Raw genomic sequence first — 17,805 nt, forward strand, 5'->3', positions numbered from 1 at the left:
TATGACTTTCAAAACATAGATAAAGTTTCAGTTTATCGCATCATAAATGTATTTCCAAGATGACTTGTTTCCCAAAAAAACATCCACAATAGACTTCTTCAGCTGGAGGAAAATTGAGCAGGGTGAACAAGAAAGTCCACCAGTGGTGCTGGCCTGAGAACTTGAGTAATGAGTTATGAAAGCAGAGACTAGAAAGGAAGCTCTGGAACACAACACAAGCTATGCCAGTCTGAGAAAGGTAAGAAATCAATAGTAAACATTATTTCTAACCCAAGAAAGTTTTCATTGTTTCAAACCTGAATCTCTTTTTTTCAAATCATTGTCTAAAGAGAGAGAAACATACAAACTTATTATAAATAGTATTTAGTTAGGGGCTTGCTGAATGCCAATGTCACTATGGATGACAGACCACACAGAATACTAATAAGAATCAAGATCACTGTAGGAATTGCCATAGTTCTATCTTAATGAATCACCTTCTCACAAAGTCACAGAAGATCTAGTTTGTTTGTTTCTGGAATGTGTCCTCAGGTGGTGTATGCCTTTTTGGTATATTCTTGTTTTCACCTCCTAATTTACCTTACATAAACACAGGGAAAATAAAGCGTGCCTTCTTCTGTTACTGGCAAATCCTGACTTGTATAATGCAACTTCCCCCGTGCTCTCCCAGGGCAGAAATAGCACATTGATTACCACTACGTTTCCTGTTGAACACAAACTTAGAGCAGCAGCAATAAGCGGCTCTGAGGGTCACACCTGAGATGATACTAGCTTTCTCTCCCTCAATCAATTAAAAAAAAAAAACATTAACAGTTCCCACTAGTGACCTGGGTGTTTTGTACTTTTTTTTGTATCCAAAGGGTGATAAGCCACTCTGACTTTTATTTGGAGAACTTCAAATTCAGTGTAAATTTATGAAAATATTGCTGTTATACTTTATAAACTAAAAATTTGTGCTAGCTCTTCATTTCTTTAAGCAGTTTTGATTGAATTCACAATGATTTCACATCAATTTATATTATTAGGCGATTCCTTGAACCAAGACATGAAATGGACCTTTTATAGTACATCCTAAGGCATTATCGCAGCCAGGCTGGAAGAGCAGCTAATTACTTTCAAGTTGCAAAGCTAGCAAGGGTTGTTGCAATGCCATTCAAACTGCAACTCAGGGACAAGGTCACAGAGTCTAATGATGATGGCAATTCACTTAAATTGTTACTAATACCCTAAAATAGATGTGACTTTCATCCGGATTTTTTGTTGTTGTTGTTGTTAAGTCTGTAGAATATTTTCACTATGAATTCCCCGCTAAAAAAAAAGAACCAAATAGTAAATCAAATCAAAGATTCCACTGTTGATGATAATGATGAGTCAGTTCTGACACACAGCAACCCCACAGAGGGTTTCGGACACTGTAAGTCTTTACCGGAGTAGTAAGCCTCATCTTTCTCCTGCAGAACCACTGGTTAGTTTCAAACTGCTTACCTTGAGGTTAGCAGCCTGACTTGTAACCACTATACTACCAGTGCTCCTGAAACATTTCACTAGAGCCAGAAATAACTGAGACAGTCATCCCAAAGGACTTCTGGATTACAGAGAGAATCAGAATATGAATGAGCCAATATTTTCATTTTAGACATTTTTTTTTTCCCAAAATGACGGAAGGAGGAAATAATCTTATTCTATACAAAGTAACAATAAAACAATGAAAAATGTTTCCTAATCCAAGTGGAAGTGAAAGAACATGATAACATTGATTTGAAATCTAGCAAACTGGTAAGGATATAATTTAAACACATATGGTAGGGGGAAGGGGGTGTGCACCACAGAGTCAGACCCAGCTCATAGTGATCCAATGGAGAGTTTTTATGTTAAATCTTTATGGCAGCAGAGAGTCTGTCTTTCTTCTGCAGAGCAGCTGGTAGATTCAAACTACTAACCCTGCAGTTAGTAGTCCAGCTTATCATACACTGCCACCAGGGCTCCTTTAAACACATATTTGTTGTTGCTGTTAAGTGCCTTTGAGTCAGTACTGACTCATAGCAACTTGCATAGGGTTTCTGAGGCCTTTTTTAAAAAAAATCTTTGCAGGAGCAAAAAGCCTCATCTTAGTCCAGCTGAGCAGCTGGCAGGCTCAAACCATGGACCTACCTTGTGGTTTGGAGTCCAGTGATGATGATACAGAGCACCTTACTGATATATATTGGGTATCCATAGTTGGTGCAAATGGTTCAGCACTCAATTATTAGACAAAAGACTGGTGATTCAAACCTATCCAGAGGTACCTCTGCAGACAGGGCACAGCTTGGAAAACCTTATGGAGCAGTCCTCTGCACACATGGCGTCACCAGAAGTCAGAACTGACTCCAAGGAAACTAACAACAATCACTATGCATATATAGATCCCTAACTCACACATATATATCAATTGAATATATACATATCAATAGTTCATATATATATATATATATATATATATATATATATATACATACATAGAGAGAGAGAGTGCTGGAGTGGTGCTGTGGGATAAAGCACTGGACTGCAAGGTTGATTTAAACCACAAGGTTGGTGGTTCAAATACATCAGTTGCTCCTTGGAAACCCTGTACAGGGTTGCTATGAGTCAGAACCAACTCGACAGCACTTAACAGCAGCAACAATATATATGTTGTTGTTAGTCCAACTTATAACCACCTGTATAAGGGTTTTCAAGGTTTAGACTAGAAATTTTAGACCCTTATAACACTCAACAAATGAACTTCATAGAGGAAAGTTTTAGAGAAGCTTCTAGATTTGTATCATATTGATCATGAATGAAGCATGTCCAAGGTGTCTAAACATGGTGACTTTAAATCAGAAAAGGAAGAACAGTATCAAATAACTGGGCCTAAAGGAAAATTGAAATAATCATCATAATCAAGAACTCAGCCTGGTGGAGACCTAGACTGCTCAGCTGGGCTTGGCGGTAAAGTGGTGTTCATGTTCTTCATGGTGACCCCTCGTGTTCAGAGCGTCAGCAGCAGGAAAGGTATGTGCAACTATGAATGGTTTTCTGTTTTGTTACAGATACTAAACCTAAATGCTAATATTAGCCAGACAACCCAGTTAAAGTTTAACTCAAAGCATATGAGAATCTGATTCAAGTAGATATTCTGACGTGCACTTCCTCATACTGAACGTTAGTCATTGCCTCAGACTAATCATTCTTGAGATAGACTCATCGAAAAACACTTTCTCTCATGAACTATGTGTGATTAACATTCACATTAATGTGAATGCTCTGATTCCACAGCAGACACCTCTACCCAGATCACATACATATTTTACACCAAAGACTCTAATCCCAATGAGTTGGATTTAGTATAGGCATTACAGTGGGTGAGGTGAGTGAGTTCTAAATAAAGATAGGATCCATCCCCATCACCAGCTCCACACCATTGTATGCCTGCTTACTTTGTGCTCTAACCTCAGTGCTGTATAAATATGTTTTTCATTTGATTTTTGTGGTAACTCTGTCCATGACCACATACACATATGGAGTTCTGGGACTTAAACCCAGGTAATCTTGAACATTACCTACATTGAGAAATTTGCTGAAAGAAGTGTAGCAACAGACCATACTGCACAAATGAGTTTTATATTCCATATTTAACAAACGGTAGGGAAAGCTTAATAGCAGTCACCATTCTGTTTTCCTAGGAAGGAGTGGCAATGGTCTAACATAAAATTGTCTAAAAATGTCTGATATACATCTGAAGTAAAATTCTTCTTTCTGAGATAAAAGAAAATGATCATCAGCCACTCTTCAGTCCAAAAACAAAGAATAAATTAAGATAAAGGGAACTTATTTATCCTCTGTTTTGTTGCTGTTGGTCTTTGTTTGTTTTTTTCCCCTTCTTGAATGTAATGACTGCGTTTTTCAGTCATGTAAAATATAGTAATAGAACCTAACTGGAACATCATGAATATTAACATATTATCAGTATGGCTTGTGTGATATGACTGAACATTTTTAGATAGATACTGCTTCATTTTTATTAACCACCTTGCTATCATAAACACCCTGTCTGGTGAATATCTGCATTTTAAGTGATTTTCTATCAGTAAAAATTTTTGTTCCTTAACAAAATTTATAGATTGTAATCTCTGTATATTGAGTTGGCAGAAGACCTTGCCAAGAGCACATTCATTTTGTTGTATACAACCGAACCAACATAAATAAAATACATTTTTCAAAAAAATGGCTCACATGCAAGCACTGTACTTAAGATGCCATATTTCAACACAGACTGTTACCAGACTACTGTTCAGAAATAGGCAAGAATAAGTTTGAGTCTTAAATAACTGAAAACTGTTTATCACAGCTGTTTTAATATACTATTCTGGGATATAAGAATACATTAAATACCTTTGACTACCAACTCTGCATAGTTTGATAATCCAACACCTCCTTCGGTGCGTATCATGCAGCGGTACTTTCCAGCATCTCGTTTTGTTGTGTTCACGACATTAAATGAAGCTATAAATCGCTGTTTATTAGTCAACTTTTTTTCTTTCAGAGGAGAATCTCGTACATCAATGCCCTGTATAGACAATGGCTGGGGAGAAAACAGAAGAAACAATATCAACTGTCATATCAAAACAGTAAGGTACCCGATAGGGTATCATAGATGTTATTTTCATGCAGACCTTAGTTCAATTGTTTATTACCTATGGGCCATTGTTCCACAAGAACATCTGGCAAGGAACCTGAAATTCTGCCATGATCAACACTTTAAAGATGGAGCAATGCAAAATTAAATGCATGGAAATGTCTTGTTTTTCCCCCAGTCAAGATATTAATTATGCTAAATTAGTACAACAAGGATAGACAGGAAAGCATCATTTGGTCTTTTCATAACACTTCATCTTATTTTTTATGCTTGTATAGAAAGCAAAAGTAACTCATGTATAACTCTATTACTGACCTCATTTAAAATATAAACAAATTAGCAATTAATCAAGAATAACATTTAAATTAATAGGTTAAGTATTCCATATTGTACCAGGCCATGCTAAGTGCTGAGAAGATTGTTGTTGTTAAGTGCTGTTGAGTTATATGTGACTCACTGTAAGCCTGTATAGGGTTCCCAAGGAGCAATTGATAAGTTTGAACCACTAACCTTGCAGTTAGCAGTCCAGTGGTTAGAGGCTATAGTGGCATACCAGGATTCCTACCTAGAAAATTAGGGCCAGGATTTACGATGTTTCTCTTCGCTATACAAAACCAACCAGAAGTTGTTGCTGTTGTTCCTAAGTGCTGTTGAGTCGGTTCCAACTCATAGCAACCCTGTATAGGATTTCCAAAGAGCAGCTGGTGGGTTTGAGATGACTTTTCAGTTCAAACTGACCTTGTGGTCCAGTACACTATCCTGCAGCACCACACCAGGACAGCAGAAGTAGATGCATAATAAGTATTCACTGGTACTGGATGTAAAAAAGAAACTTCCTCCCTTTATGACCCGCATTCCTGGGATCACAGAGAGCAAGTTACCTCATTGGGAAAGCTCTGTCTTTTACTATGAAATACTTAAGTATTTATGTAATTTATTATATACATTTGGAAATCCATTCTAAGTTTTCTATAGAAGTACAAGTCAAAAGGCATTGATACTAGGGTTTTTAGTTAATACATGCACAGTTTTATTCCCACCAGAACATGTTTCAACATGTCTCTGGGAAGAGTGGATGGCTGCAGGCAAGTCCTATCAGTAATACACTTGTCATAGTCTCATTAAGGTGCGTTTAGAGAAAAAGGTCCAATCAATCAATAGTATCTGAGGGGATCTGCTGGGCCAGTCAATTCAAAGCAGGAGCTCAGCTCAGAAGGTAAATGGCAACTGGTTTTTGGATTCCAAAGGTGTAATCACAGGGGCTTATTAAGAATACATTTAGAAGTGTACAGAACAAGATGGATGACATGTTGAAAAACAATAGCTTCACGTTTTGATATTTTTCTTTAATAAAGGTTTCTATGATTTTGTAGCAACACTTTTTGATTTACCCTTATAGTTTAAAAGTCCAAAAGGAGGTTATATGTATCATATGTGTGTGTGTGTGTGTGTGTGCATGTTGTTGTTATGTGCGGTGGAGTCAGTTCTGACTCATAGCGACCCTGTACAGGGTTTCCGAGGCGTGTGTGTGTGTGTGTGTGCATGTTGTTGTTATGTGCGGTGGAGTCAGTTCTGACTCATAGCGACCCTGTACAGGGTTTCCGAGGCTGTAATTCTTTACGTGAGCAGAAAGCCTCATCTTTCTCCCGCAGAACAGCTGGGAGTTTCGAACTGCTGACCTTGCGGTTTGCAGCCCAATAGCTCTGGTAGCGTAGTGGTTACGAATCAGGCTGCGAACCTTAAGGTCAGCAGTTCGAAACTACCAGCTGCTCCGCGGGAGAAAGATGAGGCTTTCTACTCCCGTAAAGATTTACACCCTCGGAAACCCTATACAGGGTCGCTATGGGTCGGAACCGAATCGATGGCACATAACAACAACAACAACAACGCTATAGTCAGTATAAATGGCAGATACAGGTGAACTGTCAGGTATTCAAGGATTTACAGACCACATAAAAACATTTGTAATTATAGATATCAAATAATATCCATACTACAAAACAAAACAAAACACAATCTCACTTGTATTAGTTAGTGATTTATATAATGTAAAGTCCTTTAAAAGCTTTTATCTGGGATATTAGGCAGTATGTCCTAATGAACAAAAGCATTGGAATTAGACTGACCAGGCCACCAAAGTTAACTTGATCAACCAAGATTATTTCTCTTCTTATACCCTCACATTCCTGTTGTGGCTGTTCCCATTGTTAATTGCCACTGAGTGGATTCCACCTCGATTGATCTCAGCTGACCCCACTAGGAGATAATGCCCCTCGCTGACAGAGCTGTTGTGTGGATTTAAAGAAGATAAGTAAGGGTCCCAAACTAACATAATAACTGTACCATATGTTCTCACCTGAGCTCTGAACCTACTGAGCAATGAATTCAAGAGGAAAGACAGACAGACAGACAAAATGGCAGTTGTAATACTATCAAAATTGAGAATATGGCTTTTGTGTGCAGTAATAATGGTCTTCCTAACATTGAGCCTCAAATTAAATACCCACACATACATCCGGAGTCCTGGCGTGGCACTGTGAGCTAATGTGTCAGACTGTAAAGTTGTTTGAACTGCAAGGTCGGTGGTTCAAGCTCACAAGCTGCTCCTTGGAAACTCTATACAGGGTCGCTTTGGGTTGGAATTGACTTGACGGCACTTAACAATAACAACATACATCCATGCATAGGCCAGACTAGAACATGAAAGTCTGTCGTATGTTGAGGTGCACTGTAAAATTCACATGATGGCGTATAAGGGTTCATAAAGCAATTAGCGCCACCAAAAGGAAATGGATGGGTTGTGCACACTCAGAGTTTCCTTCTCATGAAGTAAGAATACAGTCAGGTGGGTTACACAAACAGGACTCCTTCTACATGATAGGAAACGTCAGGAGTGAGGAAGAAGAGTTCCATCAACATTATCTTAGTATCATCTGTCAGTATTGTTAATTACGTGAAAAGCCACAAATTAGAATATATATTCCTATGTATGTCATATGAAGTTGTTGGTTTTTTTTTCATATTTGTTGTTGTTGTTAAGTGCTGTCACGTCAGTTCTGATTCATAGTGATCCTGTATAGGGTTTCTGAGGAACAGCTAGTGGATTTGAACTGCCTATCAGCCTGCTCAAACCGACCTTGGTCTAACAGAAAACACCGAGAGATTAAAAAACAAACCCAAAAAACTAATATAGTTAATTGCTAGGAGGAATGTTCCTCTCTTTATTCCATAAATCCAGTTCCATTTTCTTCCCCAATTTAAAATAAATAAATAAAATTCCAAGTTTAAATAATAACCTTAGACTTACTATTTTATAAAATTAAATTTGTCTTTTTTCAGAGAGAAAAATCTGATCTCTGGTCTCTGAAGAAAAAGAACAACAAAGTAATCCCTAATGAATGGCAGGTCACATATTTGTGAGTACTTGTTTGTTTAACAACAGTAACCTCCAAAAAAGGCTTTGTTGTTGTTGTTGTTAAATGCTGTCGAGTCGGTTCCGACCCATAGCGACCTTGCACAGGGTTTTTATGGAGTAGCTGGTAAACTTGAAAAAAGGCATTAGGGCTATTTACTTGTGTATGTATTTATTTATGACATAAATCCAATAAGAATATATTTCTACAGTAATCCTGCAATATATATATATATTTTCCTAGTAGACTAAGCTTATCTCAAAAGAAGTTATTCAAAAGAATGTTATTCTAGTCAAGAATGCACCCAAGTTTAAGAAAAACTACTTTTCAGATTTATATTATATATATATATGTGTGTGTGTGTGTGTGTGTGTGTGTGTGCGTGCGTGCGTGCGCATGTAAGTATGTATATGGAGTCCTGCGGTGATACTGTGCGATACTGTCCTGGACCACGAGGTCGGTTTGAACTGCAAGGTCGGCAGTTCAAATTCACCAGCCACTCCTTAGAAAGCTTATACAGGATTGCTATGAGTCATAGCCTACTCAATGGCACTTTACAACAACAACAACATATGTATGTGTATAGATAAATAGATATATCAACATCTATAGATACACAGAGAGAGGATTGTTGTGTCTTCATGTCATAGATCTAGCCTATAAAATAGATCCTACCTCAAACTAAAAACTCTGTACAATTCTAATGACTTACACCAAGTCGCAGGAATAATTTTTTTTTTTAAATCCCATATACTTAACCACACAGAAAGTTAGATTCAATTTCTTTATAAAAAATTTCCAAGTAGTAAGGATAAACCAAGCAGTTAATAGGTAATCATTTTAGCTTAGAATCGATATAGTAATACAAAAGTCTTGCTCAAAATCTACAAGTCATTTTATATTGTCATTCCTTGTACATGGATTAAATCATTCATTCAACCAACACTAGTGAAGATGTTTTATGACACATATGTGGTACACTATCATATACATGAGTAGAGAGTTACAAGAACAATCCCTTCCCTAAACTGAGCTTACAGTTCAGTTAGAAACACAGACACACGCAACAATAATTACATGAGAGTCTGAACTACTTCCTAGCAAACACGGGAACAGGAAATCTAGCTGGAGATTGGAAGTCACAGCAGGCTTTCTAGGAATCAATACTGGGGGCAAGACTTGGAAGATCACACATAAATAAGCCTGATGTGTAGTGCTGCGCTGTAAGATAAAGCACTAGATTGCAAGATTGGTTTGAACCTCAAGGTCTGTGACAGCATCAATGGGCTCAAGCTCGGCAACAATTGTGAGGTGGCCCAAGACAGGGCAGTGTTTACTTCTATTGTGCATAGGGTCGCTATGAGTCAGTACTGACTCGATGGCAACTAACAACAACAAATGAGTCCTGGTGTGGCACATGGTGGGTCTGAACTGCAAGGTCAGTGGTTCAAACTCCTCGGAAACATATATAGGGTCACTATGGGTTGGAGCCTACTTGACAGCACTTAATAACAATAATGAGACTATGACAAGAGTATTCATGTTGCTGAGAGAACTTGTCTATAGTCCACTTATGGCAAATATCTATTTAAAAATGTTTTGTTGGAATTAACTTATGCATGTATGAATTGGAACCCTATTTGGAATATTTATTTTACTTATCCCGTATTCTTTTGCAGTAACATAATTGTCCTCTAGCAGATTACACGGAGTCCTTGTATGGTGCTGTGAGTTAATACACTGAACTGCAAAGTCAGTTTGAATTACAAGGTCAGTGGTTCAAGCTTACCAGCCACTTCTTGGAAACTCTATACAGGATCACTGTGGGGCAGAACCAACTCGGCAGCACTTAATAACAATAAGAATCTTATGAAAGCTTCTTGTCACATCTTTTTTCCCATTGATCAAATGCAGGGTTTGGACCACCAACTTTCTGGTTAACAGCTAAGTGCTTAACCACTACACCACAAGAGCCCTTATATTTCTTTGGAATAGGTTATAAAAATTAAAATTACTAGGTCAAAGACAAAAAAAAATGCTTTAAGGGCTTTTGGTGAAAGACACAGAAAACCCTCCGTAGGATTTATTGAGAGTAACCTACTGTATAATGAGAATTCAAATGGATCCCAAAATCAAGGCAGTGCCCAACTCCTTTTGAATATTACACAAACACAGAATTAGACTAAATTACTGGCCCTTTTTCCATAAATATTTAGAAAATAGCTGTTGTTGTTGTTGTTAAGTGCTGTCGAGTCGGTTCTGACCCATAGCGACCCTGAACAGGGTTTCTGAGGTTGTAAATCTTTATGGGAGCAGAAAGCCTCATCTTTCTCCCACGGAGCAGCTGGTAGTTTCGAACTGCTGACCTTGCGGTTCGCAGCCCAATTCGTAACCACTACACTACAAAAATAAATTACTCTCATCTTGGGCAGAGAATGAATATTAAGAGACATGTTCTTATTGTATTTATTTCTGTGGTATTCCATAGCTTTAGAACAAATTTTTTTTTTCAAAATAATTCCATCTTTATACATAGGGATCATCTACAGAGATATAATTTATACTGAAATTTTTCCATAGACCAAAGGTACACCTTAAATGCACACCTTCAATATCTACAATTGAATACTTCCAAAAATGATGTATATAAACCAAATTTGTCATTGTTTTTAAGTGCCGTTGAGTCAGTTCTGACTCATAGTGACCCTGTATAGGGTTTCCAAGGAGCAGCTGGTAAGTTTCAGGTGAGTTTAAACTACCAGCTTTTTAGCTCAAACCAAGCTTGGGGTCCAGTAATTATCGTACAGCACCACACTAGGTAATATTAAGTGTGGTAAAATGATTTACTTGAAGAACATGTAGTACTTCTAAAATGCAAACTTGTGATTTGAGACTCATTGTAATATTTAAGGAGTTTTAAGATTACTCACACAGATATTGTTTCAGTAATTTCATACAAATAAAGAAATAAAACAAAAAAACCCACCCATGTTGGAAACATCTAAACTGGAATAGCTGCTTAATGACTGGAAACTCTTGTGGACTCATATAATATGACAAAACTAAGCAGAGCCCCAGCCAGGAAATAAAGCCTAGAGAAAGCAGGAGAATAAAAGGCAAGAAAAAAGATGGAGAGACTGGAAAAGTAAAATGAAGAAACAGAAAAAGGGGCAAGAAAGAAATTTTAAAAACCATGGAGAAAGGCTAGGAGAAGACCTAAGAAAGAGAGGAAGGATAGAGGAGAGTAGGATCCAAGTAAGGCCAGGACAAGGAGAGACACAGAAATAAGCAGAGAGCAAATGCCCAAAGAGCAGGGTGGAAGACAGAATTAAACATGTGAGAGGAGACCCTCTCCTTAGATGACATTATTTATTCTTCTCCTTTGAAATCCTGACATTTATACCTGAATAATATTCTCCTTGTTCCTTGATGCTGAAAAATTTGCCAGGTCAGACAGTAACTTTAGGTTCGATATTAGCTCAATTATCAAATAACATGCATAAAGGAACAATCCATATCTGGATTAATGGAGGAGAAATGATGGAATGTCCTGTGTGTTTAAGAGGAGAGAGCCCACATTAGGCTCCTTGCTCTCTCTTTGCCATTTGAGCACACTCTTCCTGGGGCCTGGGCAATCCTCTTCCCAGGTAACAGGCAAGTTAATGCCTTAGCTTCCTCCAGGTCACTTCCCGAATATACAAGGGGGCTTCAAAAAGTTCATGGAAAAGTCCCATTCTTTTTCAATTCCATTTTTTTCCACAAATATTGTGAAGTCGCCTCACATTCTCAGTGAGGCTTATTCTGTTTTAAACTGGGCTGGTACCATCAGCCTTGCCCTAGATTTCCTCACGGATTAACCCTGATCACTTTCTAAAATAGATTTTACTTATTTAGCATGATCATCTTTTATTTGCCCTACTAGAATACAAACTCCAAAACGACGGGTATCTCTAGTACAAAAACCATGTCTAGGAAGCTTGGTGGTGGTGTTAAAAGACATTTATGCACTGAATGGGTGACTAAACAAGTTCATTTTTAAGCTGTCTTTTGATCTTCAATTCCTTCTTCAGGCCAAAATTAAATTGGGAAGCCCAGTGTGCATTTCTCCAAGGCACGGGAAGTGCATTTCTCTCCAGGACCAAGAGGTCCAGAGATGATCATGTGTTGACCATCTCTATAGGAATACTAAGAATCTAGGCACTGAGGACCCTTTTCCTTATCCTGTAGTTACTGTGTGTCATCCATCAATTCTGGCTCACAGTAATCCAACAGGACAAAGTAGAACTTCCTCGTAGGGTTTCCTAGGCAGCAGTCACTAAAGGAGCAGATTTCTAGGGGTTTTTTTCTCTGACAGAGAATCTAGAGGGTTTAAACCACTGGTCATTCTTCAGTTTGCAGCTGAGCACTTAACCAGTGCACCACCAGAGCTCTTTTTTGTTATTGTTGTTGTTGTTGTTAAGTATCATTGAGTTGGCTCCAACTCATAGTGACTCATTATAAGATTTCCAAGGAGCAACTGGTGAGTTTGAACCACCAATCCTGTGGTTTAAACTGACCTTGAAGTCCTGAGCTTATCCTATAGTGCCACACCAGAAGTCCTCTTATGATAACAAAAATGATCAAAGTGTACTGGTGTTTTTGCTAGGTTCTGTCAAGTCAGTTCTGACTCAGTGATCCTGTATAGGGTTCCCAAGGAGCGGCAGGTAGGTTTGAACCACCAACCTTGTGGTTAACAGTCTAGTAGTGATCCTACAGCACCACAACAGGGCTCTGTTGTTGTTGTTAAGTGCTTGTCTAGTCATGGCTGACTCATAGCAACCCTGTATAGGGTTTCCAAGGAGCAGCTGGTGGGTTTGAACCGCCAACTTTGCAGCTCATTATCCTGCAGTGCCACACCAGAACTCTGGGTAGAGGTAAATTTGTCAACCAGTTTTTTTCCAATCTTCAGATAGTCAGAAGAGGCAGTCCTCAAGGTCTTAAGCTCGACATTCTTACTAGCATTACAGAAATGAGAAATGATGAAGGATGGACACTCATATTGTTCTTTAAAATATTAGATTCATTGTGAGAAAGCGCCTAGGACACAATTGTTAGGAACAAAAAGTTATTTTCTTGATGCAAAGCAGGATAACTGAATGTTCAGGGTCATTAATGAAATTGCTGGCCCCTCTTTTGTTGACTTAATGAAACAACTATAATTTGGATGCCCAAGATGAAGTAATCTTAGTGGGTTAAATACAGCTCTTTATAAAAGCAACAATATCTTTAAAAATGCACATATTTCAATTTGAGCAAGAAGGAAAGAGAAGTACTGGTGGTTATTTAAATTAGACTTACAACCTTCTTTATGAAATGGACTAACTGTAGGACTTCTAAATGAGCAGTCATTTACCAGCAAAAAGATACTTATTAAGTCTTTCAGAAATAGGTTTGCAATAATCAGAGCAATGATTGAAAGAAACAGGTCTGGAAAGTTAGCAGCCCTTGAAGTAAATTAGTCAATCTCAAGCATTTTGGAGATGCTCTGAGCATACAGGCATAGTGGAGCATTGCCCAGCCACCATCCTCAGGTGGGGATTAAACTGCACTTTCATTTATTCAATTGAGGAAACTGTCTGTATTATCACACTTTCAAACATGCCCATTTGTGAGATAATGATTGGAATTCTTACCACTGGGAATCACCAATAATATCAGCAGGGCCCTAAGTAATTTTGTTTAAAATATCTTTTGTATTATAGATCAAATTCCATAATGTTCTTAAAAACACATGTGTTAAGTCACTATTATGTATGCCTCTATAATGCTTTTCACACTATTATGTTTTTATAATGCTTTTAAATACCTATGTGTAAGTCATTTATAACGTGAAGCTCTACATAGAGAATTTCTGAACTCAGAATTAGAAACAAATATATTTCTATAATGCTCTATAACCATTAACTATAAGTTGTTCTAACCTCAAAAATAAGATAATAGAAGTATGTGAAGTAAGTCAAAAATAATTTTCCTAAACTGAGCTGTTTACTCTGTGATAATTCCATCTATGAAAATGGAATGCAACATTAATCAATCTTTGTAAGTTAACAAAACATAAATATGTCACTAGATAATTCCCATCATTTAAAATTAATTAACTTGGCCTTGAAACATGTAGTAAAAAGAATACAAACATGTCCTATAACAATTCCCTAATTGATACTAAAACATAATATACATTAACAAAACATAAACATGTCATACAACATTTCTTTAGCTTGCAATAAAACACACCAATTATAGTTGAACATGACAGCACACGGGGCATATAAAGCCATTCCTTCATTTTCGGAGAAGACAGTACCTCTAACTCTCCATCTGAAGACTGAGAAACCTGCTGAGACACTGTTCCCCACCACTTACCTCCTACCATAGCTACACGGTACCTTCTCTGAAGCTAAGATGAGAATCAAGTCTCTTTGTCTACTGCACCCATTAAAGGTAACAGCCTAAAGACTGGGATTCTAACACCAGCACTAACATTGTAATTGTTAATCCTCCTCACTCTGCAGTTAAATGAATGGATTCAGGTCTTACTAGGGTGCCTCCCCATCACTATTCAGCAGTAAACTCAATGACAAACCAGAGTATTTCTTTATTTCTAAAAAACTTTTTTTTTATTGTTTTATTGTGAATTATGTGATAGTTTACATAGGAGAAGATTAGTTTTACATTCATCCTATTGTATATCCTTTCGTTGCCATGGTTACAATTCCCTCCATGCATCGTCAATCAACCAAAGGGTATATGCCCTGCAAGCCTGCACCCCCTACCACCAGGTTCTCAGCAAACAGCCCCTCTACCTCTCTGAGTCTAGAGTTCCAGCTGCTCCACATCATCTTCTCTGCTTCCATCTCTGGCATCACTCTTTCTCTGGGTAGGGTCCCGCTCTCCGCTCTTCTCCCTTGATGATCCAAAGGACCTCTGCTCCTGGACTGCAAAGTCAATCACCCTCTTCTTTTGCTACAAAACGTCTACCTTTACATTTCCAACCCTCACAGTCAATCCTGATAACAGTTATTCACTATGGTACCACAAGTGACCTATACTCATCTGCTTTCATCAGCCCCACCCAGACATATTGGATACTACTCAGTGGAGATTCTACCTTCCTCCCTGTCCTCTGGATCTAGGCTCCCTCTTGAAAGCTTGTAAGCCAGTCACTTTTTGCCTTTTTAGCCTCCCCATTTTGGGAAGTCAATATCCAAGTTGCCCATCCCTGTCTACTCTTTGTATAGAGGGGATGGGAATGATCCTCGCTGTAAAGATTTGTTCCCTCTTTTGAGCTACTGCATCAATAGGTGTAGTTCAAGTTCACCAAATTGTATCAGATTACTCTTTTCCTCTTCTTTCTTCTTCTAGTTGAAATGTGATCATCCAGTCATTTAAGCCAGGTCAAGTGGATATTATCTGCAAGCGTGGGTATTCTTGTGCATATACCCTCTCTTCTTATCAGTTGGATGCTTCACGCTCCACTCTAGTCCTCTGTGGCTATGTCACTGACTCTGGGCCCAAGAGTTCCCAGGTCTTGCCGCACTGCTGGCCAACCAGGTCTCCATCCGGGTTCACGGGAGACTACTGCTTATATTGCAGCTTCATTGTTATTTTTCCCTCACTTCCCCTTATCCGTGACGAACGTGGTCACCAATCAGAGCCATGTCTGCTCATGCCCTGAGGGGACCTAACCGCTTGCTTGATATTTCCTGGTCAAGCAACTTGGTTGTTCTTGTAGTAATCAGTCAGACTGCCATTATTGTTTTGTATTTGTCCTGTCTGTAGTTCTTTCAAGAAATATCTTCTGTTCTTCTAGCTCCAGGATGGTCTGCTTGTCCTTTCAAGTGGAAATTTCCCATCTCAAAAGAATCTGGATGAGGTTCAAGATTCCACTTATGGTCTTATGTAATGCAGAGGCTCCACAGGAAGCCTTCTTCACTGGGCACTTGTAGCCCCATTTTAGGTATTCTAATCAGTTATAGGCAGAAGATGGACTTACAAGCTTTCTATGGTGATATTTCTGGCTATTCCTTTCTCTCCCCCTTAAGTGTCTATTTTATAATGATATGCCAGGGAAACCATGATTCAAAAGACAGCCAAGGATCCTAACATTATTTCTCCCCGTTTGCCCATTCCAACCATGTCTCAAGCCCTGTTGTTCCAAAGTTGTGCATACATTATTATTTACCTCTGTCCCACTTAACCCATGCAAACCTGCCTAATTGTTTTCCCATCAGCCTTGTACTTCTATTCCACTTGCCCTTTTTGTGTATTTCCCCACTCCCTAGCACACAAAGTATCCTGTGTCTATTCCCTACCCTGTGCTCCACCTTCCCCTCCTTCCCCTCACCCTAATCCCCACATCCTTGTAACCAGCAAAGAGTCCCCACCCCCCTTTAGTATGGGCTCTTTTTCTTAGTCTTTTACAGTAGTGGTCCTGTGCAGTATTTCACCTTTTGTGACTGACTAATTTCACTCTGGTAGCGTAGTGGTTACGAATCGGGCTGCGAGCCGCAAGGTCAGCAGTTCGAAACTACCAGCAGTTCCACGAGAGAAAGATGAGGCGGTCTGCTCCCGTAAAGATTTACAGCCTCAAAAACCCTGTGTAGGGTCGCTATGAGTTGGAACCAACTTCACGGCACATCACAACAACAACAACAACAATTTCACTCAACATAATGTCCTCAAGGTTCATGTGATAGATTACAGTTTATTTGTTGTTCTTCAAAGTAGCATAATATTCCATTGTGTGTATGTACCACAATTTGTTTATCCATTCTTCACTTGATGGGCACTTAGGCTGTCTCCATCTTTTTGCTATTATAAATAGAGCTGCTATGAACATTGGTGTGCATATATCTACTCGTGTTATGGCTCATATTTCTTGTGGGTAAATATTAAGTACAGGAATTGCTCTATCATAAGGTATTTCTATTTCCAACCTTCTGAGGAAGCATCATATTGCTTTCCAGAGAGGTTGGAACATTTTGCAATCCCACCAGCAATGCAGGAGTGTCCCAGTCTTTCCACATGCTCTCCAGCATTTATGGTCCTCTACTTTTTTGATCTTTGCTGTTATTGCTGGTGTGAGATGATATCTCATTTTTGTGTTGATTTGCATCTCTCTAATGAATAATGATTTTGAACATTTCTTCATATGTTTTTTGGCTGCCCAAATCTCTTCCTTGGTGAAGTGTCTGTTCATGTCCTGTGCCCAATTTTTAATTGGGTTATTTGTCTTTTTCTTATAGAGATGTTGTAGTTTCCTATATATTTTAGACATGAGTTCCCTGTATGATGTGTTGTTGCAAAAGATTTTTTTTCCCATTCTGTGGGTTCCTTTTTGATGCACATAAGTTTTGAATTATTAATATCCCCCAATCATCTATTTTGTCTACTTTTGTTTGCATAGTTTTCAAAACGTTTGGTAGTCTGTGTAATCCCTGAATTAGTGCACTCACATTTGTTCCTATTTTTTCATTGATGGCGTTCATAATTTGGGGGTTCATACTTAGGTCTTTACTCCATGCTGAGTTGGTTTTTGTATAGGGTGTGAGTTAAAGGTCTTATTTCAATATTTTGCATATCACTTTCCAGTTTGCCAGCACTATCTGTTAAAGAGACTATCACCTCCCCATGCAACATATTTAGGTACTTTGTCAAAAATCAGTTGGCTCCATGTGGATGGGTTAATTTCTGGATTCT

At 38.4% G+C, this 17,805-nt stretch overlaps 1 protein-coding gene across 2 annotated transcripts in view; it reads right to left on the bottom strand.

Annotated features, from left to right (window-relative positions):
- Window positions 1-17,805, bottom strand: part of PTPRM (protein tyrosine phosphatase, receptor type, M) — an 840,546-nt gene that overhangs the window by 610,824 nt on the left and 211,917 nt on the right. For both annotated transcript variants that reach the window (XM_006868703.1, XM_006868702.1), the window contains exon 5: window positions 4,411-4,585. In XM_006868703.1, the coding sequence (XP_006868765.1) occupies window positions 4,411-4,585 (175 nt within the window). The remainder of the gene's footprint in view (window positions 1-4,410; window positions 4,586-17,805) is intronic.

This window comes from Chrysochloris asiatica, unplaced genomic scaffold, assembly GCF_000296735.1.
Source record: "Chrysochloris asiatica unplaced genomic scaffold, ChrAsi1.0 scaffold00122, whole genome shotgun sequence".
Lineage (NCBI taxonomy): Eukaryota > Metazoa > Chordata > Mammalia > Afrosoricida > Chrysochloridae > Chrysochloris > Chrysochloris asiatica.